Source organism: Camarhynchus parvulus, chromosome 21 (assembly GCF_901933205.1).
Source record: "Camarhynchus parvulus chromosome 21, STF_HiC, whole genome shotgun sequence".
In the NCBI taxonomy this organism is placed as follows: Eukaryota; Metazoa; Chordata; class Aves; order Passeriformes; family Thraupidae; genus Camarhynchus; species Camarhynchus parvulus.
Window position 1 is genome coordinate 6,094,562 of NC_044591.1, and position 26,289 is coordinate 6,120,850.

A 26,289-nucleotide genomic window follows, 5' to 3' on the forward strand; every position below is an offset into this window, starting at 1 on the left:
GGCGGTACCCCCTTCCCGCCCCCCCTCCTCTCCGCCGCAGCACATGGGAAGCAAAAGTTTTCCTCCTCCTCCTCCTCCTCTTCCTCCTCCTCCTCCTGCTGCTGCTGCTGCCGCTGCTCGGTGCCCTCCGCCCGCTGCCCTCGCCCCCCGAGGATGCTCGGGCTCCGCACGGACACGGATGTCCCGACGGACAGCGGGGAATAGAGCCCGGCTGGAGCCCCCCAGGCCCGCCGCGCCCGCGGCCGCTTCTTCCGCAGGGATCCGCGGGGACAGGAACCGCTGGGCCAGAAGAACCCGATGGTTTAGCAGCGCCGGCTAAGCCGGGCTGCGCCGCTCCGCTCCGCCATGGGCACCGGGATGTGCTCCCGCAGGCAGAAGGGGCTGCTGCAGAGCGCGCTCTGCCTGCTCGCCCTGGCCTGCCTGGCCTCCGGGGCGCTCCTCTACAGCCACCTCCAGAACAAGGTGCGGAGCGCCGAGGCGCTGGCGCAGAAATACAAACAGCAGCAGGAAGCGCTGTCAGCACAGCTGCAAGGTGAGTGAGTGACCCCCAGGGTGAGTGACCCCTCCTGAGCTGTCCCTGTGAGTGACCCCAGGGTGAGTGACCCCTCCGGAGCCCCAGGGTCAGTGAGTGACCCTTTCTGGAGCTCCCAGGGTGAGTGACCCCAGGGTGAGTGAGTGACCTCTCTGGATCTGTCCCTGTGAGTGACCCCTCCAGAGTTCCAAGATGAGTGACTCCCCCGGAGCCCCAGGGTGAGTGACCCCTCTGGATCTGTCCCTGTGAGTGATCTCTCCCGAGCTCCCAGGTGAGTGAGTGACCCCTCCAGAACCCCAGGGTGACCCTCCGGAGCTGTCCCTGTGAGTGACCCCTCCGGAGCTGTCCCTGTGTGCACACCCTGCCCCAATTCTCTCCCTCCCACCCACAATTAGGGTCCCCCGTTCCTCTCTTGGCTTTGAGGATGCTGAGTTGTTTCCTTCCCCCCATTTGGGTGTCAGGAACTGGAGCAGCCTCGAGTGTGAATTGGCCAAGGGGGAATTGGAGCTCACATTTGAGTGTGAATTGGCCAAGAGGGGTCGGAGCTGGATGGGCGAGCTCAGCTGTGTCACCTCTATTCCATTTCTTCTCCCTTTGGCTGCAAATCCCGACCCCTGTCAGGCAATAAAAACGCGGGGCGGGCTCGGGGAGGCGGCTCCGCTCTCTCTGCCCCGTGTGGGAGCCAGCAGAGAGGGAAGGGATCTCATCTTCCCCTGAAGTTTTGTCCCCGCCCGTTGCTGCAAGGCGATAAACCCACCTCATTCTCGAGAGGTTGATCCAGGACTAAAAAAGTCGCGCCAGCATTTTGGGGCTGATGGATGCTGCAGGTTTTTAGCACCCTCAAAAGAGGGGGAAGAGGAGGAGCAGGAGGAAGAATTGGATTTTCTAATCCTGTTGACAAACCCACCTCATTCTCGAGGGGTTGGGTCTGGAATAAAAAATCCGGGAATAAAAAAGTCGTGGCAGCATTTTGGGGCTGATGGATGCTGCAGGTTTTTAGCTCCCTAAAAAGAAGGGAAGGAGAGGAGGAGGAGTAAGAATTGGTGTTTCTGACCCTGCTGACAAACCCACCTCGTTCTTGAGAGGTTGGGTTGGACTAAAAAAGTCTGGGAATAAAAAAGTCGTGGCAGCATTTTGGGGTTGATGGATGCTACTGATTTTTAGCTCCCTAAAAAGAGGGGAAAAAGGAAGAAGAGAAGGAAGAATTGGTTTCTCTGACCCTGCTGACAAACCCACCTCATTCTCGAGAGGTTGATCCAGGATTTAAAAAGTCATGCCGGGATTTAAAGTCATTTAAAAAGGAATTTTGGGGCTGATGGATGCTGCTGATTTTAGCTTAAAAACAGGAGAAGAGGAGGAAGAGGAGGAGGAAGAACTGGATTTTCTGATCCTGCTGACAAACCCACCTCGTTCTTGAGACGTCGGGTCCAGACTAAAAAAGTCCGGGACTAAAAAAGTCGTGGCAGCATTTTGGGGCTGATGGATGCTGCTGATTTTTATCTCCCTAAAAAGAGTGGGGAGAGGAGGAAGAGGAGGAAGAATTGGCTTTTCTGACCCTGCTGACAAACCCACCTTGTTCTAGAGAGATTGATCCGGGACTAAAAAAGTCCAGACTAAAATGGTTGTGGCAGCATTTTGGGGCTGATGGATGCTGCTGATTTTAGCTTAAAAACAGGAGAAGAGGAGGAAGAGAAGGAAGAGGAGGAAGAGGAGGAGGAAGAATTGGATTTTCTGACCCCAGCACTTGGCTCCCCTGGCCAGAGCTGCCGGAGGGAGGAAGGCAAACCCAGCGTGTGGATTCCTCCTCCCACTCCCTCCCCTCATTTGTCCTCCTTACACAAACGTGGGGAAATGGGATTGCAGCCCTCGGGGAAGGAAGGCTGAGCACACGCGGTGGAACCCTCATCTCCTTTGTCCAGCCTGTCTGGGGTGCCAAGGCCACGTTCCCAGCAGCTGTCACAGGATCTGGGGGCTCTGGAGGGGTTTGCTGAGCTGCCCATGTGAGGTTTGCTTGGAATTCCTCACCTGGATTTGGGGATTTGGGGGCTCTGAGCTCCCCATGTGAGGTTTGCTGGGAATTCCTCACCTGGATTTGGGGATTTGGGGTCTGGAGGGATTTCCCGACATGGGAAGAGATGAGAATGTTGACTCCATGTTTCAGAAGGCTGATTTATTGTTTTATGATATATATTATGTTAAAAGAAAATGATATATTAAAGCTATACTAAAAGAATAGAAGAAAGGATTTCATCAGAAGGAAGGAAAGGAAAGGAAAGGAAAGGAAAGGAAAGGAAAGGAAAGGAAAGGAAAGGAAAGGAAAGGAAAGGAAAGGAAAGGAAAGGAAAGGAAAGGAAAGGAAAGGAAAGGAAAGGGAAGGGAAGGGAAGGAAGGGAAGGAAGGGAAGGGAAGGGAAGGGAAGGGAAGGAAGGGAAGGGAAGGGAAGGGAAGGGAAGGAAGGGAAGGGAAGGAAAGGAAGGGAAGGAAGGAAAGGAAAGGAAAAGGAAAGGAAAGGAAAGGAAAGGAAAGGAAAGGAAAGGAAAGGAAAGGAAAGGAAAGGAAAGGAAAGGAAAGGAAAGGAAAGGAAAGGAAAGGAAAGGAAATTTCAAGGAAAGAAAAGAAAAAAAAAAAAGAAAAAAAAGAAAAGAAAGAAAGGAAAAAAGAAAGGAAAGGAAAGGAAAGGAAAGGAAAGGAAAGGAAAAGGAAAAGGAAAAGGAAAAGGAAAAGGAAAAGGAAAAGGGAATGATAAAATCTTGTGACTGACCAGAGAGTCCGAGACAGCTGGACTGTGATTGGCCATTAATTAGAAACAACCACATGAGGTCAATCAAAGCTGCACCTGTTGCATTCCGCAGCAGCAGATAATCATTGTTTTTCTTTTCCTCTGAGGCTTCTCAGCTTCTCAGGAGAAAAAAAAAAAATCCTAAGGGAAGGATTTTTCATCAAATCCGTGACAGAATTTTTCATAAAATTTTCCATGTCTGTGACAGGTTCCCACCTGCAGCCCGAGTTTGGGATGTGCAGAGCTCAGCAGGGCAGAAATGAACCCAAATGATTCCTCCTTGCTGTGCCAGCATCTCCTGCTCCTCCTGCATCCCCAGGGGCTGACAGTGGCAGCCTCAGGGAAGCCCAGTTTTGGCAACAACAACTGAGCCCAACTCATCTTTTTTCCACCCAAACCTGCGAGCTCAGCCTGCTGCTGGGATTCCCAGCCCCTGGCAGAGCTCCCATTCCCAAACCCAGCTGTTGCCATGGTTCCCCTTCTTTATTTTGAGCAGAAACTCGCTTGTCCAATGATTTTAACAAAGGCAAAGCTTCTTTTGGGTTTGGCTGCTGGGGAAGCCTGGCAAGGGGAACATGGCAGAGATGCTCTTGGGAGTGATGCTGGCAGTGCAGTGCTGCCTGATTTATTGTTTTATGGTGGGGAAAAATCAGATTTTTTTAATGGTGGGGAAAATATCTGATTTTTTTAAATGGTGGAAAAAAATATCTGAATTTTTTTTAATGATGGGAAAAAATCAGTTTTTTTTTTAAGGTGGGAAAAAAATCTGATTTTTTAATGGTGGGGAAAATATCTGATTTTTTTTAAATGGTGGAAAAAAATATCCGAATTGTTTTTAATGATGGGAAAAAATCAGATTTTTTTTTTTAATGGTGGGCAAAATATCTGAATTTTTTTAAAAGGTAAGGAAAATATCTGTTTGGGTTTTTTTTTAATGGTGGGGGAAAATCAGAATTTTTTTTAATGGTGGGGAAAATATCTGATTTTTTTAAATGGTGGAAAAAAATATCCGAATTGTTTTTAATGATGGGAAAAAATCAGATTTTTTTTTTTAATGGTGGGCAAAATATCTGAATTTTTTAAAAAGGTAAGGAAAATATCTGTTTGGGTTTTTTTTTAATGGTGGGGGAAAATCAGAATTTTTTTTTTAACAGTGGGGAAAATATACAATCTTTTAATGGTGTGGAAAATATCTAATTTTTTTAAATGGTGGGAAAAAATCATAGTTTTTTTTTAAATGGTGGGGAAAATATCCGAATTTAAATGGTGCGGAAAATGTCTAATTTTTTTTTTTTTTAATGGTGGGGAAATATCTGAATTTTTTTAATGGTGGGAAAAATATCTGTGTGGGGATAAATGGAGTTTGTCCTGCTGTTCCTCTCCCCAGTGGTGTACGAGCACCGGTCCCGGCTGGAGCGCTCCCTGCAGAAGGAGAGGGGGGAGCACAAGAAGACCAAGGAAGGTCAGTCCCAGCTGTCCCCAAAGTCCCCAAAGTCCCCAAAGCCCCTGGTGGCTGAGGAAATATATAGAAATATGAATATGTTGAACAATGCTTTATTCAAACATCACAACTTTATTAGAAATAGAAATAGAAATAGAAATAGAAATATATAAATATAAAGATAAATATAAAGATAAATATAAAGATAAAGATAAAGATAAATATAAATATAAATAGTAATAGTAATAGTAATAGAAATAGAAATAGAATATAAATATAAATATAAATATAAATATAAATATAAATATAAATATAAATATAAATAGTAATAGTAATAGAGATAGAGATAGAGATAGAGATAGAAATAGAAATAGAAATAGAAATAGAAATAGAAATAGAAATAGAAATAGAAATAGAAACTGAACAATGCTTTATTCAAACATTACAACTTTATTATAAATATAACTATAACTGTAAGTATAACTATAACTAACTATAACCATAACTATAACTATAACTATAACTATAACTATAACTATAACTATAACTATAACTATAACTATAAATAAGCTGAACAGTGCTTTATTCAAACATTACAACTTTAATATAACTGTAACTAATAAATATAAATAATATAAATATAAATATAAATATAAATATAAATATAAATATAAATATAAATATAAATATAAATATACTGAACAATGCTTTATTGAAGCATTACAAATTTATTATAAATATAAATATTATATATACTGAACAATGCTTTATTGAAGCATTACAAATTTATTATAGATATAAATATTTATATATATGCTGAACAATGCTTTATTCAAACATCACAGCTCTTTGACCCATTTAAGTGCCTCCCTTTCTCCCCTTTGCAGATTTTTTAGTGTACAAGTTGGAAGCTCAGGAAGCTCTCAACAAGGAGAAGGTGGGTGTGTGGTTTGTGCCAGGCTTTGTCCCACAATGAAAAATATTTGTCCCACAATGGGAAATATTTTTTTTTTCTGGTTCCGTCTGAGTCCAAACAAGAAATTCCATCTCACACATTTCACCCCAACCCTGGCAAAAACAAAAAGATAAAAATTCAACATTTTCCTGCCTTGCATGTTCTGCTGCTCCCTGTGGGGCTGAATTTGGGCAGCTGCTTCTGGGGGGTTTTTCTCCTTCTCCTGGATTTTTCTGGATTTTTTTTTCCTGGATTTTTCTGGATTTTTTCTCCTTCTCCTGGATTTTTCTAATGGCACTGTTGGATCTTTTTTTTTCTCCCCAGCAAGACTCCATGAACAGATATGGGGCCCTCAGCTCCCAGCACAAGATCCTGAAGGTAAGGGAGGTTTGGCTGCTGAGTTTTAGGGGTGGAGAATCATCCCAGGATTCCTGCACTTGGGAAGGCTGAGCTGGAACTGAGTTACAGAATAAAGCAGGGATTTATGAAAAGTTCCTCCTCAATGGATCCACCTTGGGCAGCACAAGAACCCAGCCAGGGCTGCACCCAAAATGAACAAAAATGGTCCCAAAATGAACCCAAAATGGTCCCAAAATGAACCTAAAATGGTCCCAAAATGAACCCCAAAATGGTCACAAAATGGTCCCAAAATGAACCCAAAATGAACCAAAATGGTCCCAAAATGAACTGGGAATAATTCAATAATTCCAAGATGAACCACAACGGTCCCCAAATGAACCCAGGATGAACATCCCATTTCCCAGGTGATGACAATGACATTCCTGGCAGAAATCCTCCTCCTGGCCAAGCCAGTTCCACTGGGAGCATTCCTGCCTGGGCTCCGGTGACCAAAGTGTTACCCACAGCCACATCATGGGCTAAAAACTGCTTTTTCTGTAAAAAAAAAACCCAACATTTTTTTTGAAAACTCCCACAGTCCCAAGGGCTGGTTTTGTCTTGCAGCAGCTGTAAATGTAGTTTTAAAAAAAAATAGATGGTTGTGGTTGTTTTGTACATTTTTTTCCCCCACTCCTCCAATAAAAGGAAGCAAGAGAAAGGGAGCCAGGAATAAAAAAAAGCTCTGAGTGTCCCCCTGAGAGAAGCAGAGCAGAGCATTATTATTCCTTTTTGGAGCGTTATTATTCCTTTTTGGATGCAGGCTGCAGTTGCTGCGAGGAGGAATTTTGCTGCTGCCGAGCGTTCCCAGAGCCCACAGTGCTGGAAAATGCCCAAGAGACAGAACTGTACTTCCTTTTTCCCAGCTGGAGCCCAAAACCAGCCCAGCTCAGCTCAGGAAATCCAGCCCAGGGGCGCTGAGGGCTGCTGGAACCCGGCCCTGCTTCTCCAGCCCGGACCTAAGTCAGCATTTCACTGCCAAGTTTGGACTCAAAAGGTTTTTAAAAAGCCACCCCAGCAGCCCCCAGCTGCGCTGCTCCAACAAAAGCAAAATTGAGCATCAAGGTGTGCTTCAGGTAGGGCAGGTGATAAGCTAAAAAATGGTATAAAATGGTATAAAATTATATACAATTGTATAAAATGGGATAAAATGCTATAAAATGCTATAAATTTTATGACCATTTTGGTTCATCCTGGATTCATCTTGGGACCATTTTGGTTCATCCTGGATTCATCTTGGGACCATTTTGGTTCATGCTGGGTTCATCTTGGGGCCATTTTTTGTTCATCTGGGGGCCATTTTTGGTTCATCTTGGGACCATTTTGGTTCATCTTGGGTTCATTTTGTGACAATTTGGTCCATTTTGGGTTCATTTTGGGGCAATTTGGTTCATCTTGGGTTCATTTTGTGACCATTTTCGTTCATCTTGAGTTCAATATTTGACCGTTTTGTTTCATCCTGGGTTCATTTGGTGACCATTTTGGTTCATCTTAGGTCCATTTTGTGACCATTTTGGGTTCATCTTGGGACCATTTTGTGACCATTTTGGTTCATTTTGGGCCCATTTTGGTTCATCCTGGGTGCAGCCCTGGCTGGGCTCTTGTGCTGCCCAAGGTGGCTCCATTGAGGAGATCCTTTCCACAAATCCCAGCTGTATTCTGTGACTCTGTTCCAGCTCAGCATCCCCCTGACCCTTTTTCCCCCCCAGAACCAGCACGACGATGTCAAGAAGCAGCTGCTGGACCTGCAGCTGCAGCACAACGGCCTCAGGCTGGAGCACAGGAAGAGCCTGGAGAGCCACAGCCAGAAACTGGCCCAGCTGCAGCAGGAGAAGGACAGCGAGGTCACCAACCTGCAGGGTGAGGGGGAAAACTCAGAGAACACCAGGCTGAGCAGGACTGGCATCAGGATTTGTTGGATGCAGCCTTTTTCTGACCCAGGGATGGGGCAACTGAGAGCTGGTTTAAACATTTTTATTCCATTTTCACTCCCATGTCAAGGGTGAGAAAATACAGGTGTTATAATTCACTCATCACAGTCAGAGGTTAACTATTTCTTAATTATAATACATTATAAACATTTATAGTATTATTTATAATAATTATATATTAATCATTATAATAATATTATTTTATATTATTTATAATAATTATAAACATTTATAGTATTATTTATAATAATCATACTAATTATTATAATAATATGTTTATATTTTTATAATCATTATAATACATTATAAACATGTATAATATTTTAAATAATATAACAATATGTTAATTATTATATTATTATTTATTATATTATTTATAATAATTATAATGTATTTTAAACATTTATAATGCTTATAATGTTTATAATGTTCATAATGTATTATAAGCACCATTATACAATTATAATTATGGTTACAGTTATAACACATTATAAACATTTATAATATTATTTATAATAATATAACCATGTATTATTATGTTATTATTAATTATTATAATGTTTATAATAATTACAATGCATTCAAAACATTTATAATGCTTATAATGTTTATAATGTATTATAAGCACAATTATACAATTATAATGATACAATTATAGTTATAATACATTATAAACATTTATGATATTATTTATAATAATATGACGATATATTATTATTATAATATTATTAATTATTATGTTATTTATAATAATTATAATTAATTTTAAACTTTTATAATGCTGATAATGTTTATAATGTTTATAATTTATTATAAGCACAATTATACAATTATAATTATACAATTACAGTTATAATACATTATAAACATTTTTTGGCCTGCCAGCTTTAGCTACACTATGTTGTAAATGTTTTAATGCCAATCCTTTGTGGTGAGAAAGGGAGACGCCACACTTGGAAAAAAAAATTTAAAATTCATCTCTTTTCAAACAAATTTCTTCTTCTCCCGCAGACACGGTGTTCAAACTCAGAGAAGAGAGCAAACTCCTCAGGAAAGCTCACCTGGAGGTTCACTCCCAGCTCCTCAACGCCCAGGTAACCACCTGGGCAAACATTCTCCAAATTATAAATACTCTCCAGATGATAAATATTCTCCAAATAATGAATCCAGGTCCCAGCAGGGAGATGTTTGACCCCTTGTGAGGTTTCTCTGTGTCCTTCTCTCCCCTCAGGCCCAGATGGAAGAGTTCAGGCAGCTCAAGGAAGCTCTGCAGAAGATGCCAGGCCTGAGAGGAGGAGGAGGAGGAGGAGGAGGAGGAGGAGGAGGAGGAGGGAAGGGCCAGCAGCCCCCAGTGCCAGCCAGCAGCCAGCTGCAGCCAGGGAGGAACAAGGTGTGGAATTCCCTGGAATTTCCCTGTGGGATTCCCTGGAAAACCCCGGGATGAACTTTCTGCAAGGCTGCTGGAGCTTTCAAACAACAAAGCTCAGAGTTTGCTCTTGTCCTTCCTTCCTTCCTTCCTTTTTGGAATTTTTCCTTTTTGGAATCATTGAATTATTCCCAGCCAAAGTTGGATCTGAATTACTCCTTTTTTGGAATTATTGAATTATTCCAAGATAAAACTGGATCTGAATTATTCCTTTTTAGAATTATTCGTTTTTTGAAATTATTGAATTATTCCCAGCCAAAGCTGGTCTGGTGAATTATTGAGTTATTCCCAGCCAAAGCTGGATCTGAATTATTCCTTTTTGGAATTATTGAATTATTCCCAGCCAAAGCTGGATCTGGATTTTTCCTTTTCGGCTGCATGAGAGCAGGAGTCTTCTACTGCAGGGTGGGCAGGGCTGCAGATTTCTTCTGGAGCACTTGAGGATGTTTTTTCTTTGATTGAGGATTTTCTGGCCCAGATTTGGGGCTGTTATATATATATATAATTTATATTTGTATTTAATGATATATATTTATATAAATCCAGGGGTGTCTCCTTGCAGGATGTGAAGATGGTGATGCACATCCAGGTGAGGAGCCACGAGCAGAGCCCGGCTCCTGGGCTGGCCCTGCCTGAGCCAGGACAGAAATCTGCAGCAGGAAATCCCCCAGGGCCAGGCAGGCAGCACCCAGCAGGGAGCAGAGAGGTGCCACTGCACAGGTTGGTGACACAAAATTCTTCAAAATGGGGTTTTTCACGGGGTTTGGCGACACAAAATTCTAATCTCACCTTGTAGCATTCAGTAAGTATCTTTTCTGTATTCTCTAGTATAGTTTAGTATAGTATTCTTTAATAGATTATATTATATTATATTATATTATATTATATTATATTATATTATATTATATTATATTATATTATATTATATTATATTATATTATATTATATTATATTATATTATATTATATTATATTATATTATATAATATATTATATTATATTATATTATATTATATTATATTATATTATATTATATTATATTATATTATATTAATTAGATATTAGATATTACATATCAGTCTATATAATATTATATACTATTATATATATTATATTATTTATATTTTATGTTATATTATATTACAATATATTATATTATATTATCAATATAATATAATATAATATAATATAATATAATATAATATAATATAATATAATATAATATAATATAATATAATATAATATAATATAATATAATATATAAATAATATAATGATATATAATAAAATATAATATAATACAATACTGTATAATATAACATAACATAACATAACATAACATAATATATAAATAATATATTATATTATATTATATTATATTATATTATATTATATTATATTATATTATATTATATTATATTATATTATATTATATTATATTATATTATATTATATTATATTATATTATACTATATTATATTATATTATATATCATTATATATATCATTATTTTATGATACTATATGAATATTATATAGTATAATAAAATGATAATTGACCCTTCTGACGACATGCGGTCAGGTTCCTCATTCCTCCCAGCCAATCCCACCCCAATCCCGTCTGTTTGCAGCTGGCAGGTCCCTGTGAGCCCAGGGAATGCCCAGAGGGATTCGGGGCCAGCGTGGGGCCAGCCCAGGAGCGCCCAGGGCACCCCCGGGGCCGGGCACAGGGGCAGCCCCCGAACCCCCGGGACAGGGACAGGGACAGGGACAGCAGCACGCGGGGACGGGGCCGACCAGGAGGAGCTGCAAATGGGTATGGAAATTATTCCTTCTATTCTATTCTATTCTATTCTATTCTATTCTATTCTATTCTATTCTATTCTATTCTATTCTATTCTATTCTATTCTATTCTATTTTTTTAAAATTTTATTTTATTATCTTGGAGACACCAACTGTACTCATCTTGAATTGAAGGGATGGGATTACTGCCGGGCTAAAAACAATTCGTTACAGAGACACGTCAGCCTCAGAGGCTGTGAGATTGTAAAATTTATAAAAAATTAAATTTAAAATTTTAAAATGAGATTTTTAAGTTTTAAAAGCAGTCAGCCATAGCTCCAAAGGAGTCACAAGTCTCTTTGTTACACTATATAACATTGTAATCCAATGGAAAGTTGCCACGAAGTTAATTTTGTTTTTCTAACCTGTCACCTTACTTAATTCTACTGCACTGGGTATAATTTATCAATGGGCTACTATTACATGTACACACATATGTTTCTGTTATAAGATATAATTATATATTATATATAATAATTATACCTATTATATAGATATAATTATATATAATAATAACTATATAATTTTATATATTATATAGTATATAGTGTATAGTATACAGTATATATTATATGGTATATAGTATATATTATTTATTATATATTATATAGTATATATTATATACTATATAGTATACAATATACAGTATATATTATATATATTTATCTATATTACCTATATTTTAATATATTAGTTATTATATATTAATATATTTTTATTTGTATATTTTTATTTTTTTTATTCTTGTCCCTGTCCCTGGCAGATGCAGGAGTCATCGACAGGGAGCTGCAGTCCCAGAAAGAGACGGTGGTCCAGGAGCCCATGGTGAGTAACCAGAGCATCACAAACCCCCCAAGGCTGGGAAGGGACCTTAAATCCCATGTCACCCCATCTTCCATGTCCCAAGGTGCTCCAAAGCTTGGAAGGGACCTTAAATCTCATCTGACCCCATCCCCAGCCACGTCCCACTGTCCCAGGGTGCTCCAAGGCTTGGAAGGGACCTTAAACCCCATGTCACCCCATCTTCCACTGTCCCAGGGTGCTCCAAGGCTGGGAAAAGACCTCAAATCTCATCTCAGCCCACCTCCCGCTGTCCCAGGGTGCTCCAAGCCCTGCCCAGCCTGGCTGGGAGAAGTTTTCATCTTCTCACCCTGCTCTGTTTCATCTGGATGCGACTCTGGCTCAGAGTAAGAGTCCAGTCAGTCAATAATTACCCAGAAGTTTCTGTGAACTCCAAATTCCTTGGGTGTGGAGGGATAGCAAAGATGTTTTGGGGATTTTTTAACAAACACCAACAGGCTTGGAGAGGTACAAGTGCTCCAGGCTTGCTGGGGAAGGCAGGTTGCTGCCTCCTGAGGGAATAAATAAAATAAAATAAATAAATAAAAATAAATAAATAAAAGCCACAAAGAGGCTTTTCCTGTCCAGATGCCAGATGATGCTGCAGATCCTGCCCAGGACCCCAACAACCAGGGGGAGGATGAGTTTGAGGAGGCTGAGCTGGAGAGACCTGACTTTGAGGAGAAGGTGGGAGGCTCGGAGAAGTTCAAGGAGCCCAGAGTTAAAGAAGAGTGGAAGGAGAAGCCACCAAAGGTGACAACCAGCAGGGCCAGGGAGGGATCCCAGCTGGGGATGGTGGGTGGGCAGAGAGCTGAAGGGCTGGAAGGGAAACATCAAATTCCTGGGTGGATCCATAATCCAAATCCCTGGTGGATCCAGAATCCAAATTCCTGGGTGGATCCATAATCCAAATTCCTGGGGGATCCATAATCCAAATCCCTGGTGGATCCATAATCCAAATTCCAGGTGGATCCATAATTCAAATTCCTGGGGGAGCCATAATCCAAATTCCTGGTGGATCCATAATCCAAATTCCTGGTCCATAATCCGAATTCCTGGCTAGATCCATAATCCCACTGTGAGATGTGGCAGGCAGGAGGAAGCTCTTTGGCAGATTGGTCAAAACCAACTTATTTTTTCTTCCACTGCTTATAATGGAGCTTGAAATTTACGTTTCATGGGACTTTTTGGTTCCTTGTTTCCATCCTGCTTGTGGTTTTTATCAGCACAATCAGCTGGGCAGGTCCAGTTTGGGGCAGAATGGAGCAGAATAAGCAAAGGTGCCAGAGTTTAGGAAATTATTTTTTAGCCATGCACCAGAACTTGCTCTGGCCTTGTCCTCTCTGCTTTTGGAGTCCCCCCTGGCACTTGCAACACCTTTAGGAATGGGGAGATATGGAATAAGGGACTTTGATGCACTTGGGAGCAGAACCAGAGACAATAATCTGAGTTTGTGCTGGGTTCTGGGCAGCGCAGCCCTGTCCAAGGCTGCTGGCAGCATGTCAGAGCTCTGCCTCCTTGTTTGCTTCCTTGCAGATGGAATCCATTTATTTCACCAAGTGTTTCTTGCTGCCTGAAGCCAGACTCTGCATCAGGGAAATGTTCATTTGTTTTGACAAGCAGCTGAACGTTGCTTGGTTTTTAAAAAACAAAGGAGTGTTTTATCTGTCAGGCTCTAAAATCAAGATTAATGGTGGGATTAAAAAAGAAAAAAAAAAGAAATCCAGGCCAATGAAATCAGAGAGAGATGCTGGCACCTCCTTGAGATAAGTGAAAATGTGGAAAGAATTAGTGATATAAATACCTGGCTCTCAGATCTGGCTGTGCTGTGCTCCCTAAAGCTCTACCCTAAAAATCCCAAAGTTTTCCAGAGGCAACAGCCACCGTCACAGCAGAAGATGGAGGCCAAGAAGAAGAAGAAGAAGAAGAAGAAGGACAGGACATGCCCAGCTTTCTCCATCTTGCCCTCTGAACCCCCACTCTAAAAACCCCAAAAATCTATTTTTCACCCCATGACAAACTGATTATTATTCTACTTAGACTCTCATGGCTTACAGGTCTTCATACAAGGTTGGTAATTTTTTCCATGGGTCATAATCAAAGTCACAGGAGTCCTGGGCACTGTGCCAGGCTCTCTGAGCCCCCTTTAGGGGTCCTGGCAATCCATGACAGCCAGAGGATGTCCTGAATTCTGACAGCTGGGCACTCCCAACCCTGCCTGCCTGTGTTTTTCAGGATGCTGGTAGAGCTGCCAAGCCCAGGGAAGACCCACTGGAGGATTACCAAGAAGATCAGGAGCAAGAAATTGTACGACACCAAGGTTCTTCCTCTTTCCTCTCTGCTGTGGGGTCACCTGGGGGGGGTTGGCAGCCAGGAATTTGGGGGGATTCAGCTTTTAGGGAGCCAGGAGCGACCAGGGACTCCAGGTCTGCCTCTGCCGGCTCAGGGAGGTGTCCAGAACAAACCTGGAGCCCCCTGCTGCCTTTTCCAGGTGTCCAGAACAAACCTGGAGCCCCCTGCTGCCTTTTCCAGGTATCCAGAACAAACCTGGAGCCCCCTGCTGCCTTTTCCAGGTGTCCAGAACAAACCTGGAGCCCCCTGCTGCCTTTTGCAGGTGTCCAGAACAAACCTGGAGCCCACTGCTGCCTTTTCCAGGTGTTCAGAGCACCCTCTGTGCTCTTTGTACCCTCCTCCTTTCTGTCTGCACCCACCTGCAGCAGCTGAGCTGTGGGGTGTTCCCAAACAGCAACTGGGGGGAATCACAGGGGGAATTTTAGCAGGAATTATAGGGGGAATCACAGGGGGAATCAATCACAAGAGGAATTACAAGAGAAATTACAGGAGGAATCACAGGAAGAATTACAGGAGGAATTATAGAATGAATCACTGCAGGAATCACAGGAGGAATCACTGCAGGAGCCAGTCACAGGAGGAATTATAGGAGAAATTACAGGAGGAATTGTAGGAGGAATTTTAGGGGGAATCACAGCAGGAATAAATCACAGCAGGAATAAATCACAGCAGGAATCAAGGCTGTGCCAGTGCAGCCATGCCAGGTCAATGTTTTTCAAGCATGAGCTAGAGAGGATCACCCTGGCACCTTCAGAGATAGAAATGAATCCTCTTCCAGTCTCATTCCTTCTCTCCCTGCCTGTTCTGAGTGGCTCCTGAGGATTTTTCCTGCAGTTTCCCCAGGATTGCTGAGGGTTTGGGAATGAAGGGAAATACAGGGCGGGCAGAGCAGAGTTGGTGTCAGGTCTCCTCTCCCTGAGTGAATCCAGGCCTCTTGTAGGTGTCTCCAATGGATGGTAGGAGCTGAAGTCATCCCTGGAGGCTGTGCTGGCTGCTGCATGGCCTGGGTGGAGCAGGTGACACCGTTTGAAATGTGGAGTATGTAAAACATCAGCTCCCCATACCTGTACCTGCCCCTCATGCAGCAGAGGCAACAGGCTGAGGTGTCAAAGCTGCATTGCACTGCCAGGATATTAAAATGTGCTCCAAACACCTCTGAAGGTGCCACCAGAGGTGGGTTCTCCCCCGTTTTCCCAGGTTTCCAAAGCTGGGCTGGTTTGGTGGAACAGTTCTGCTCAGGGACAGCGGGGTGTGCTTTAGGGTTTCCTTTCCCAGGATTTCCTTTCGGCTGATTTTCTTTCTCCTTCCTCTTGTTCCCTGTGCCCCCAGGAGGATCATGGAGGGGAGGTGGATGACAACGATGACCTGGAGCTCGTCCAGGAGCAGAAGGAGCCTGTGGGAAGGCAGGGAGCTGCTGGCAAGAAGGATGACTACTTCTGAGAGCCGCTGAAAAACCAGGATACTGCAGGAATGAGGGGATGGGAACTCCTCCTGGGAGCTGCCTCCTGAATGAAACACTGCCCAGAGCAGAGGCAGGAGGAGGGGGCTCTCTGCAGGCCCTGGCAGGGGGTTTGCAGATGAAAATACGAAAATCCCATCTCAGTGTGGGCCACTGCTGCCTCTGAGATCTCTCAGACTGGGAATGACCTTATCCTGCTGCTTTTCTTAGAAGCACTTTTTGATTTACTGTGTCCTTCGCCCTCTTGTTCTTCACATCCCCTTTCTAAGCCGGAGAGGGTTTTTTGGGCTGGTTTTGGGGGTGTTTTTACCCCCCTGTGCAGCAGAGGGGTGCCTGAGCTGGTCCCTGGACTCACTCTAATACAAGGAATCTGTCTTCATAAATGATTTTGTGTTTCTTTAACACATCCTCTGAGCAGGGTGGGGAGGGAACCCGAGGGAATTTCCTGTTCTGTGCCCCGGAGCTGTGCAAGAGCACCAACCACACCACAGCAGAGGAGCAATCACAGGAGCAATCACAGGAGGAATTATACCCAGCAGAGGGTGTGAGTGTGGATGTGAACACCTTCCTGCTGCAGAGACCCTGCAGAGCTCTCCCTGCCCTGCCTTTGAGCTGTGTGACACTCCTGCTGGCCTCAGAGTGTCCCCTGCAGCGCTGTGCCTCCTCCCTGCTGCAGCTGAGGGCTGCCCTGAGCTCTTCCCCACGGAGACAGGGACAGCCACAGCAAGAAATAGGAAAAAAAAGGGAATATTTGCAGCCCAACTAATGCAGTTCCAGCCTGTTTGGATTACTTCCAGTTTCCCAGCGGGAGCCAAGGTAAATTTTGTCTCTTGTGGAGAGGTTTTGATCAGCAAGATGGGAGTTGTTGATGGAGTAGATTGAATCCTGTGGGACTTTACTCAGCCTCCACAAGACATCTTACCTGGCCTCAGGGACAAAGAAGGAACAGTCAGCTGGAATTAAAAATGAAAGGAGAATGGGTTTAATCACCCCAGAACCTGTTTTAAGTGATAAGAGCAGGGCAGAGCTGTCCCACTCCCTGCCCTGAGCTCTGTCCTCCTTCCTCATCACCAGACTCTGGGACCTCAATCACCAAACACAGGGAATTGTGCCTGAATCTCATCACCTGCTAAAAAATCAGAGCATCTTTGTTCTCTATTTGGATTAGCTGAGCTCTTTTTAATCCCTTGTTTGTGGCATATTTTGCAAGCACTTTTAGGCACTGGGGAAAACAATATTTATTTCCCAACAAGCTCAGCCTTTTTCATTCTGACAGCATTGATTTTTTTTTTTTTCTTCCACTGGTTGTAATAGAGCTTGAAATTTACATTTCATAGGACTTTTTGGTTCTTTGTTTTCATTCTGCTTGTGTTTCTTACCAGTACAATCAGCTGTGCAAGTCCAACTCTGGCATAGAATAGAGCAGAATAAGGAAAGAGAAAATTTTAGGAAATTATCTTTTAGCCAAGAGCCAGAGCTGCTCATGGAGCCCAGTAAGGAGCTCACTACCAAACCCTGGTGGGGTTCAAGATGCACAAAATGCCCAGCTATCTCTTGTTACAAGGCATTTTAAGGATTAACTATCCAATTAAGAAATGACACCTAAATTATTTCCCCTTTTAACCCAGTAACTGATCCCTCGAAATCCTCAATGTGAATTTTTCTGTCCAGTTACACAAAACCACCCAAGCCCATGGAGAAGAAGGTAAAAAAGAACAACCTACCTCCACCCTAAAACCTCCATCTTGCTTCATATTTATTTCTATATTCTAAAACCCCAAACTCTTAAGTTTTCCACCCTGAGATCCCCAAACTCTTAAGTTTTCCACTTCTAACCAACTCCACGCCCACAATCCCAGTTCCATCATTCCATTTTTGAACTCTTCTCCACAGCCTCAGGTCAAATGCAGTTTTCTGTGCCTGTCAGCACAGAAAGTTTTCATTTTAAACAGAAAGTTTAAAATTCTCAGCAGCCAGGGTTCCAGCAGCCCAGCTGTGTTCAGCTCAGCTCTGGGAGGTTCAGCCCTGACTGGAAGTGAATCAAGCACTGGAAATAGAAGCCCAATGGGGGTGAAGCTGCTCATGGATTCAGGCTGCAGGAAAATCTAAATTAGGAGGCAGATTCTCTGCGTTTGCATGTCTAGGGTGAGTAATCCTCAAAGTTATGACTCGGAGGGAAGTGTAGCAACTCAACTGAATGCAAAGCTCCCAGCTTGGAGGATGCTTTAGGAACCATATGTCATGTGCTGCCCTCAGCTGAGAGCAAGCATCTCTGCCCTGGGGACTGTCTGCCCTGGCTATATCCGAGACTAAAATTAGCAGAGTGCTGCATGAATTGTGAGCTGGAGGTTGTCAGTGCTTCATTGCCTGGCCCACAGCGAGTTCTGACACTATTTCAGTGTTTCCTTGAGAAGAGACAATAAATCCAGTGGAGGAGAAGCAGAAAAGCCAAACCCTGTGGTGCTGGGTCTGGCTGGAGGGTCTGAAGCAATCTGGGCTCCTGCTGGGGCTTCTCAGCTTGGACACATTGCAGGCTTTGACCTGAGCAGCAGAATGATGAAGCTGTGCCATGAAAAAGCCCAGGCTGGGTTTTACTGCACAGAACAAGTCTCAGGAAACAGATGGATTGATAAGAGAGCAAACAACGAACAAAGGATTCCCAGGGAGCCAGCACAGCCAGGCTGACCAAGCCAAAGCACAGGGGCCTGCTTGGCTCAGCATAAATAATTGGGCTTTTGCTCAGCCACAGTGCAAGGCCAAAAAAAGTGCAGAAGGTTTCGTTAACCTCGAGTGTTATACATTTTTTTGATGGGTTCAGGGCCTTCACTGCTGGGCCAACCATTTTCCTTCCCTGCAGCACACTCCAGACCTTTGGATCTCCCAGCAGAACTCAGGGTGAGTTCATCACAAGTTGTTCATCAGAAGTTGTTCATCAGAGGTTGTTGATCACAAGGTGTTGATCACAAGTTGTTCCTCACAAGTTGTCCATCACAAGTTGATCATCACAAGTTGTTCCTCACAAGTTGTTCCCCACAAGGTGTTGATCACAAGTTGTTCCTCACAAGTTGTACATCACAAGTTGATCACAAGGTGTTCCTCACAAGTTGACCATCACAAGTTGTTCATCACAAGTTGTTATCACAGGTTGTTCATCACAAGTTGTTAATCACAAATTGTTCACCACAAGGTGCTCCTCACAAGTTGTTCATCACGTTGTTCCCCACAAGTTTTTCCTCACAAGTTGATCATCACAAGTTGTTGATCACAAATTGTTGATCACAAGTCATTGATTACCAGTTGTCCATCACAAGTTGTTGTCCATCACAAGCAGCCACAGAGGTTGGTGCCAGATCTCCTCCCTGGACATGGCAATGACAGCTCTGGGAACAATCACCGCTGTCAGGAGAAGGACACAAAGTTTGAAGGAGGAAAACCTTGCTTGGTTTGGCTCCAGCCACTCGCTGAACACGCTCACATTGCTCAGGAAGGGCTGTCAGAGCTCCAGTTTTTGCATCCTGGCTGAATTCCACACGTAAATTTGCCAAGAAGTGCCTTCAGCAGCACAGCACCTCTCCCTGCTCCAGTATCCGAGTGTTCTCCAAGCCATAACTGCACTTTCAGCATCCTTTTCTATGCTGATCCTATTTTTTTATTGATCCCTCTTGGTATCGAAAGAGATTCCTGGCAATTTTCCATAGGCTGGCAGACACCCCCATTAAATCTGGTGAAAAATTAGATGTAGAAATAACTTGAAATACTTGATATTGGTAAATTAAAGATTTCCTCAGGAAACATACACTTGAAAAATCCAGTATTTCCAATAGGAAGAGGTGTCCTGATGTCAGAATATTCATGTTCGATGCATCAGAAAGCAAAATTATTTAAACAAATTCCACACTGCTGCAAATTATACTTTGTGTATATGCGAGCATCATCTTCCAGACATGATTTGGGTTTGGTTTTGTTCAGGCTGTGAAATAAAAATAGGCCTCGGGATCTTATTTTTGTTGTATTTTCAAGTTACATAATTCAAATGTTGTTTTTAAAGGAAACATACACAGGAAACTGCAATGTGTTTCTAAATAGGTAACGCAGTGAAGAACTGCAGCAACGTGTTCAGGCACATTGCTGAGGCTTTTAACAAAATATATGTTAATTATTCTGTTTTACAAGTTAAATATAGACAAATGCCTATGTTTTGCTATAAAATCTGGAACACAGCTTTAGGTAAAACCTGATCAAAACCAAAAAGAAATGTTGCTTTTTTTCCCCCTGCTACTCAGAAAAGGACTTAAAGCAACTTTTACCAATTTAACAGCTCAAAGGATCTCCAACCATTGTTTAATCCTTTATTTTTATTTTTCTTTCATTAGAGCTCTTTTCTTTCCCCATTTAGACAAGTCAATACTCTCATGTACCTCTCTCAAGGTCCTTCAGAGAACATTAATTAGAGGAATTTGGGGAATGCAGGGAGAGGAATTTGGGACAAGGCAGGAAGAAGAATTTGGGGAAGGCAAGAGGAGGAATTTGGGGAAGGCAGGAGGAGGAATTTGGGACAAGGCAGGAGGAGGAATTTGGGGAAGGCAAGAGGAGGAATTTGGGGAAGGCAGGAGGAGGAATTTGGGACAAGGCAGGAAGAGGAATATCCTCGTTCCTTCTGTCTCAAGGCGTGCACTAAGACCCAGAGCTATCCCTGCTCTCAGCTGACCTCCTGGGAAGGTCTAAAGTACATCCCTGCCGAGTTTATTTAAATTCCCAAAGCCAAGAGGTTGAAGCAGCCTGGGTGTGCGGTTATCACCGTGTTAAAAATCAAATCAAATCCGTGTGAGCTCCGTTTCTTCGAACAAGGTTTGCATCAGCTGAAGGGGAGCTCTGTCACCTTCCCCAGCCCTGCTGGTGTCAGCCCCCGGGCACAGAGGCACCTCCCGGCCATCCCCAGGCTCATTTTTGGGGGGTTTTATCCATGTAACGTGAGAATTATTGTATTTTACAGGTTAAATATAGACAAATGGTTATGTTCTGCTATAAAAATTACAATAGGATGCTATGTAAAGCCAGATCAAAACCACGGACAAATTAAAAAAATTTTTTTTCTTTTTTTGGTGTGGAATGAAATCTGCAACTCGACCAAGACAGGACTGAGCAGCCCCCCAAGCCCTGGAGGGACGCGACCTCGGTGGGCACAGCAGAGCCCGGGGGAGGCACGGTGGGGGCTGCACATTCCCTGTGCCAATGTTTGCGGGGTCTGGGCATCCCTGTACTGATACCTGGGGGGGTCTGAGCATCCCTGTGCCAATCCTTGTGGGGTCTGAGCATCCCTGTGCCAACCCTTGTGGGGTCTGAGCATCCCCTTGTGCCGACCCTAAAGGGGTCTCAGCATCCCCTGCGCCCGCACCTGGGGTCTGAGCATCCCTCTACCGACCCTTGTGGGGTCTCAGCATCCCCCCTATGTGGGATATCAGCATCCTCCGTGCGGGTCCTTGCGGGGTCTCAGCATCCCCCATGCCCATCCCTGCGGGGTCTCAGCATCCCCTTGTGCCCGCCCCCGCGGGGTCTCAGCGCTCCGTTCGCCGTGCGGATCCCCGAGAGCCGCGTCCGGGCGGCCACCAGCGGCCGCATCGGGCGGGTGCTCCGCAGCCCGGCGAGAGTTAACGGCGGCACCGCCTCTCCATTGGCGGCCCCGCGGCGGCTGCCGAGCCCCGCGCATCCACCGGCCCCGCGCTCCGCGCCTCTCCGCGGCTCCATGCGGCGGCGGCCGCCGGCATGCCCGGCACGCCCAGCCTGCTGCCTCCTCTGCTCGCCCTGCTGTGCCTCGGGCTGGCCGAGCCCAATCCCGACCCCGACGAGCCGTGGTGCCCCTACAAGGTGGGCGGCGATGGCGCTGCGGCGGCGGCGGCGGGGGGCGCGGCTGTGCTTCCGCCCGCCGGCCCGCGGCTTCCAGTGCTCGGCGCGGGGGTGCCGCGCCCACCGCTCCGCGGGCGGCGCGCTGGTGGCCAACGTGCTGCGGAACGGCAGCGTGCTGCTGCAGTGGGGCATGCGGCACTGGGGGCCGCCGGCTCGCCCCGCCGCCGCCCTGCGCGGCTTCGCGCTCAACTGCTCCTGGGACGGCACCTACACGCGCTTCCCCTGCGACAGCGTGGAGCTGGGAGCCGCGTGTCGCGATTACCTGCTGGCCGAGGCGCACGGCAGCGTGCGCTACCGCCTGTGCCTGCAGCCGCGCTTCGCCCCGCCGCGCCCCGCGCCGCCCGCGCAGTGCGTGGAGTTCCGCGTGGAGCCCGCGGCCATGCGCGACATCGTGGTGGCCATGACGGCCGTGGGGGGATCCATCTGCGTGATGCTCGTCTTCATCTGCCTGCTCGTGGCCTACATCACCGAGAACCTCATGAGCCCCGCGCTCGCCCGCGGAGGGCACGCGGCGGCCGCTGCGCGCCGCGCGTAGTGCGGGAGGGGATGGTGATGAAGGTGATGATGATGATGATGGTGCGGCGCCCGGCGCTCTCCGGCGAGGGAAGAGGTTTTCCAGACTGTTCTGGCAGCGCTGTGCCCAAATTTGCAGGATGCGCGTTTCCAGCGGGGCTCGGAGCTCTCCTTCCTCCTGGGGTGGCTTCTCGGCCAGAGCCGTTCGTGGTGAACTCTTGGCATCTCAGCGGATCAAAAAACAATAGCAGAGGTCCCCAAGTGCCAGAAATCGTCTGTTTTTAAGGGCAAGCGGCTGATCTTACCGAGGGCCTGTTTGAAAAGACTCTCCAGAACGCCTTTATTTTAAGCCTAAAACCTCTTGGTCTTAGAGCCGTGCTTGATTTTTTTCATGTGGGGTGAAGTTGTTTAAAGTTCAGGAGGACTGACTGGTGGGACCACAAACGCCATAGCTAAGGGTGTGTTTGATCCAAAGCCCACTTAATTTCGTGGTTTAGGTGGGTTTTGTGTCAGGCTTTGTGGTGGTCACAAATTTTGGGGCCACTGTCCAAAACCACGGGGGTTTTCTGGTCGAGGGTTTCCGACCATCAACATCCAACACCTGCTTTTCTCCCATCAGAATCGCGTTGCAGTTTCACAGAGAGTGCAGGTAAAGGGATAAATTGAATAAGAAAACTCCATTTCGTTGAGCAAGTAGGAACCAACCCTTAATTATAAGAAGTGAGCACCCCTTTGCCCCCTGAAATCCCCTCCTTTAGCAAAGCAGCTGCACTAAGGTAGAAGCTTCTTGACCACAGAACTCACTGATGTTGTAGCCGAGTGTTTTGAGCGTAGGAACACTCCCTGGTAACTCCTCACTTGATGCTGTAGTGAAGTAAGGTTTTAGCCATACTCTAGTACTGATTCTATTGTGCCTTAGTGCTGAGAATTTGTCCCATTTCTCTTGGTGTAGCTGTTCCTGTAGTCCTTGTAGTTTTAAGTGTGTCTCCCTCGTGTTCTTGTCTCTGGAATTAGTGGTTGTTGGTTTGTCTGATTGTTTTCTTTAAAAAAAAAACGAACAACCAACTTGGGCTGAGCATTACTTGAAATTTAATATATAAACAAAGTAGTTACCTTCAGAGAGGTATTTAGTGAGGTAGTTTTTAGTACGTGTTGTTTGTATGTAGTTGACTGCTGTAAGACAAAAAAAATTAATTTATTATCACTTAGGAACTGTGCACTTAAAGCAAAAAATAAAAAAGTAGGGGAAGGCTCTTCTGTAAAGAGACTGTCAGGTTCAGTGTGATCTGTTTGTGTAAATGTTTAGCACTGGTGAGAGACCTGTTTGCTTTTCTTTGTGAAAGTAGTTTGTGGTAGAGGGTAAATATTAGGAAATGTGTGGAATCCTTAATAACACCCAGTATTTGTACTGAACATAATCCCCTCTTCAAGAACTTGGGAGTGGCTGAGGAGCTGAAGGTGTGCATTTCATCACCAGCTTTTCCTTTGTTTGTTACTCCTGCCGTGTTTCATTCTCACCTGCAGCTGACTCCACTGAGCTGCTCTGTGTTTATTACCTTGCTGGATTTAAGCACCTCACTGATGCCTCATTTTTGGGTTTTTATCCCTAAGGAGATGGACTGCTGGAAGAAAAGGCAATTTTGAAGAACATTAAGACAAATGTTGGTCTTTTAAAGGTTTCAGGGTTTTTTTTCTTGCTGTAGCCAGTTCAGCACAGGAGCACTGGAGTGTCACTGATTTTGTACATTTCTGTCACCTTTTGTCAAGCAATGTCACTGTTCTGTTCCTCATCTTGTCATGAATTGCCAGATGTGAAAACCAGCTGTATAAACAACGAGCCTTGTACCACCTTGGCATTGAACTTAATAAATTAAGAGGATGATGAAAAGAAATGAAAATTCCATAAATATTTAAAGGTTCAAGATCTTGCTTGACTCAAAGTGAGTCTGCCCAAACTGGTCATAATAATATTCCATTGCCTACTGTAAAATTATGACAGCATTAATGGGAAAATAAGAGATTTATTCTCTGAATACTCCATTTTATTTACTAGAGGTTTGGATTATAGATAACTGGGTAGTTCAGGTGGCAACACTAAGTAAGTCTGAGGAAATGGAAATTTAATTTACAGTTTGGAACGTGACTGTCTTCAGTAAGACACCTCTGCAGGTAATAATGGATACCCATAATAATAATAATAATAATAATAATAATAATAATAATAATAATAATAATAATAATAATAATAATAATAATAATAATAATAATAGTAATAATGGTATAACCCTATGGATCAGGAAAATACAAAAGAGAGGGAGAGGTTTTACATGGAGGAGAATGGTGGCGGTGGGAGCAGGAAAAAGCTCTGCTGGAAGTGCTGTGGTGATAATGGGGAAAAAATCTTCAGAAAGCACAAAGGGAAAAAAATATCAATGCGAGAGCAGAAAATATTTTTAGGAAACACTGAGAGAGTCCTGCCTCACTAGTGAAGTTCAGCTGGGCTGGGGAATAGATTTGTTCCTTTGATGTCCTGGTTTATCTCCTGTATTTCTCCTGCTCCATTACCTCCTCCTGCCATTGTAATGGTGCAAGGAGACGAAAGTGGAAAAAGAGAAAAAGGGAAAAGATGACAAAAGCCTCAGAGAAAAATGGGATTGAGCTGGGTTGAGCAAGGAGTGCCATCATAATTTTGACCTGGATGTGAGAAAACAATGGTGAAACCAGCGTATTTCACCAGTCTGGTGAAATATTTGAGTAAATAACATAAATAACTCCTAGTTTTGGCGTTCTAATTTGTGCCGTTTGCAGTAAAAGCACCAGCGTTTCTTCCTGGGATGCAGAATTCCATGTTTAATCCTAACAGTGTTGGCAGTGTTCTGTTCCCTGCGGATCCCCCTGGGCACAGGGCTCATCCAGGGTGTCCAGCCCAATTCTCCTCCTCGGGATGACTCAATCCTGCATCCAAACCCTTCCCCCGGCGTCCTCGCAGCCGTGCCGCGGCATTCGGCTGCCATCTAGTGCCAAACTGAGCGAAATTTGTCCTAAAAACCCGCTTTCCTGGTAGGTTTTTTTTTAATCCCACAACCCGGAGAGGCAGCGGGATTCAGGGGTTGGCGCGGAATGGCTGCTGGGTGGTGGGAGCGCTGGAGGCCTCATCGCTCTTTATGCGATGAAATCTTCTTAATGTTCAACCTTAAACCTCTCCTGGTACAACTGAGGCTGTTCCCTCTCCTCCTGTCCCTGTTTCCTGGGAGAAATCCCGATCTCCTCTGGCTGTCCCCTCATGTCAGAAATCCCAATCCCCTCCTGTCAGAAATCCTGATGCCCCTCGGCTGCCCCCTCATGTCAGAAATCCCGATCCCCTCATGTCAGAAATCTCAATGCCCTCATGTCAGAAATCCTGATCCCCCTTGGCTGTCCCCTCATGTCAGAAATCCCGATCCCTTCTGGCTGTCCCCTCATGTCAGAAATCCCAATCCCCTCCTGTCAGAAATCCTGATGCCCCTCGGCTGCCCCCTCATGTCAGAAATCCCGATCCCCTCATGTCAGAAATCTCAATGCCCTCATGTCAGAAATCCTGATCCCCCTTGGCTGTCCCCTCATGTCAGAAATTCCGATCCCCTCATGTCAGAAATCCAATCCCTCATGTCAGAAATCCGATCCCCTCTGGCTGTCCCCTCATGTCAGAAACCCCGATCCCCTCATGTCAGAAATCCCAATCCCCTCATGTCAGAAATCCCGATCCCCCTCGGCTGTCCCCTCCTGTCAGGAGTTCTGCAGAACCACAGGGTCCCCCCTGAGCCTCCTTTTCTCCAGGCTGAGCCCCTTCCCAGCTCCCTCAGCCTCCTCTGGGGCTCCAAACACTTCGCCAGCCCCGTTCCCTGCCCTGGATGAGGTGAAGGAGAAGCTTTACAGCCATGG

The 26,289-nt window shown here is 44.7% G+C and overlaps 2 protein-coding genes across 3 annotated transcripts; both read left to right on the forward strand.

The window, feature by feature from the left end:
- The first annotated feature begins 200 nt into the window (after positions 1-200).
- On the forward strand, positions 201-16,718 carry LOC115912315 (Golgi integral membrane protein 4-like). Of its 2 annotated transcripts, none has more exons than XM_030963812.1 (13): positions 201-532; positions 4,699-4,773; positions 5,640-5,689; positions 6,032-6,085; positions 7,813-7,963; positions 9,046-9,128; positions 9,266-9,424; positions 10,023-10,180; positions 11,089-11,273; positions 12,064-12,125; positions 12,729-12,893; positions 14,376-14,460; positions 15,822-16,718. In XM_030963812.1, the coding sequence occupies exons 1-13, from the start codon at positions 346-348 to the stop codon at positions 15,845-15,847; spliced, it is 1,440 nt and encodes a 479-aa protein (XP_030819672.1). In that variant the 5' UTR covers positions 201-345; the 3' UTR covers positions 15,848-16,718. The 2 variants fall into 2 exon arrangements, with proteins under 2 accessions (XP_030819672.1, XP_030819671.1); XM_030963811.1 differs by having other exon boundaries at positions 14,376-14,447.
- A 4,845-nt stretch (positions 16,719-21,563) lies between these two features.
- On the forward strand, positions 21,564-24,241 carry FNDC10 (fibronectin type III domain containing 10). The gene is given in 2 exon segments (XM_030963834.1): positions 21,564-21,840; positions 21,842-24,241. Coding segments are annotated over 2 exon segments (675 nt in total). The 5' UTR covers positions 21,564-21,714; the 3' UTR covers positions 22,391-24,241.
- Positions 24,242-26,289: the final 2,048 nt, after the last annotated feature.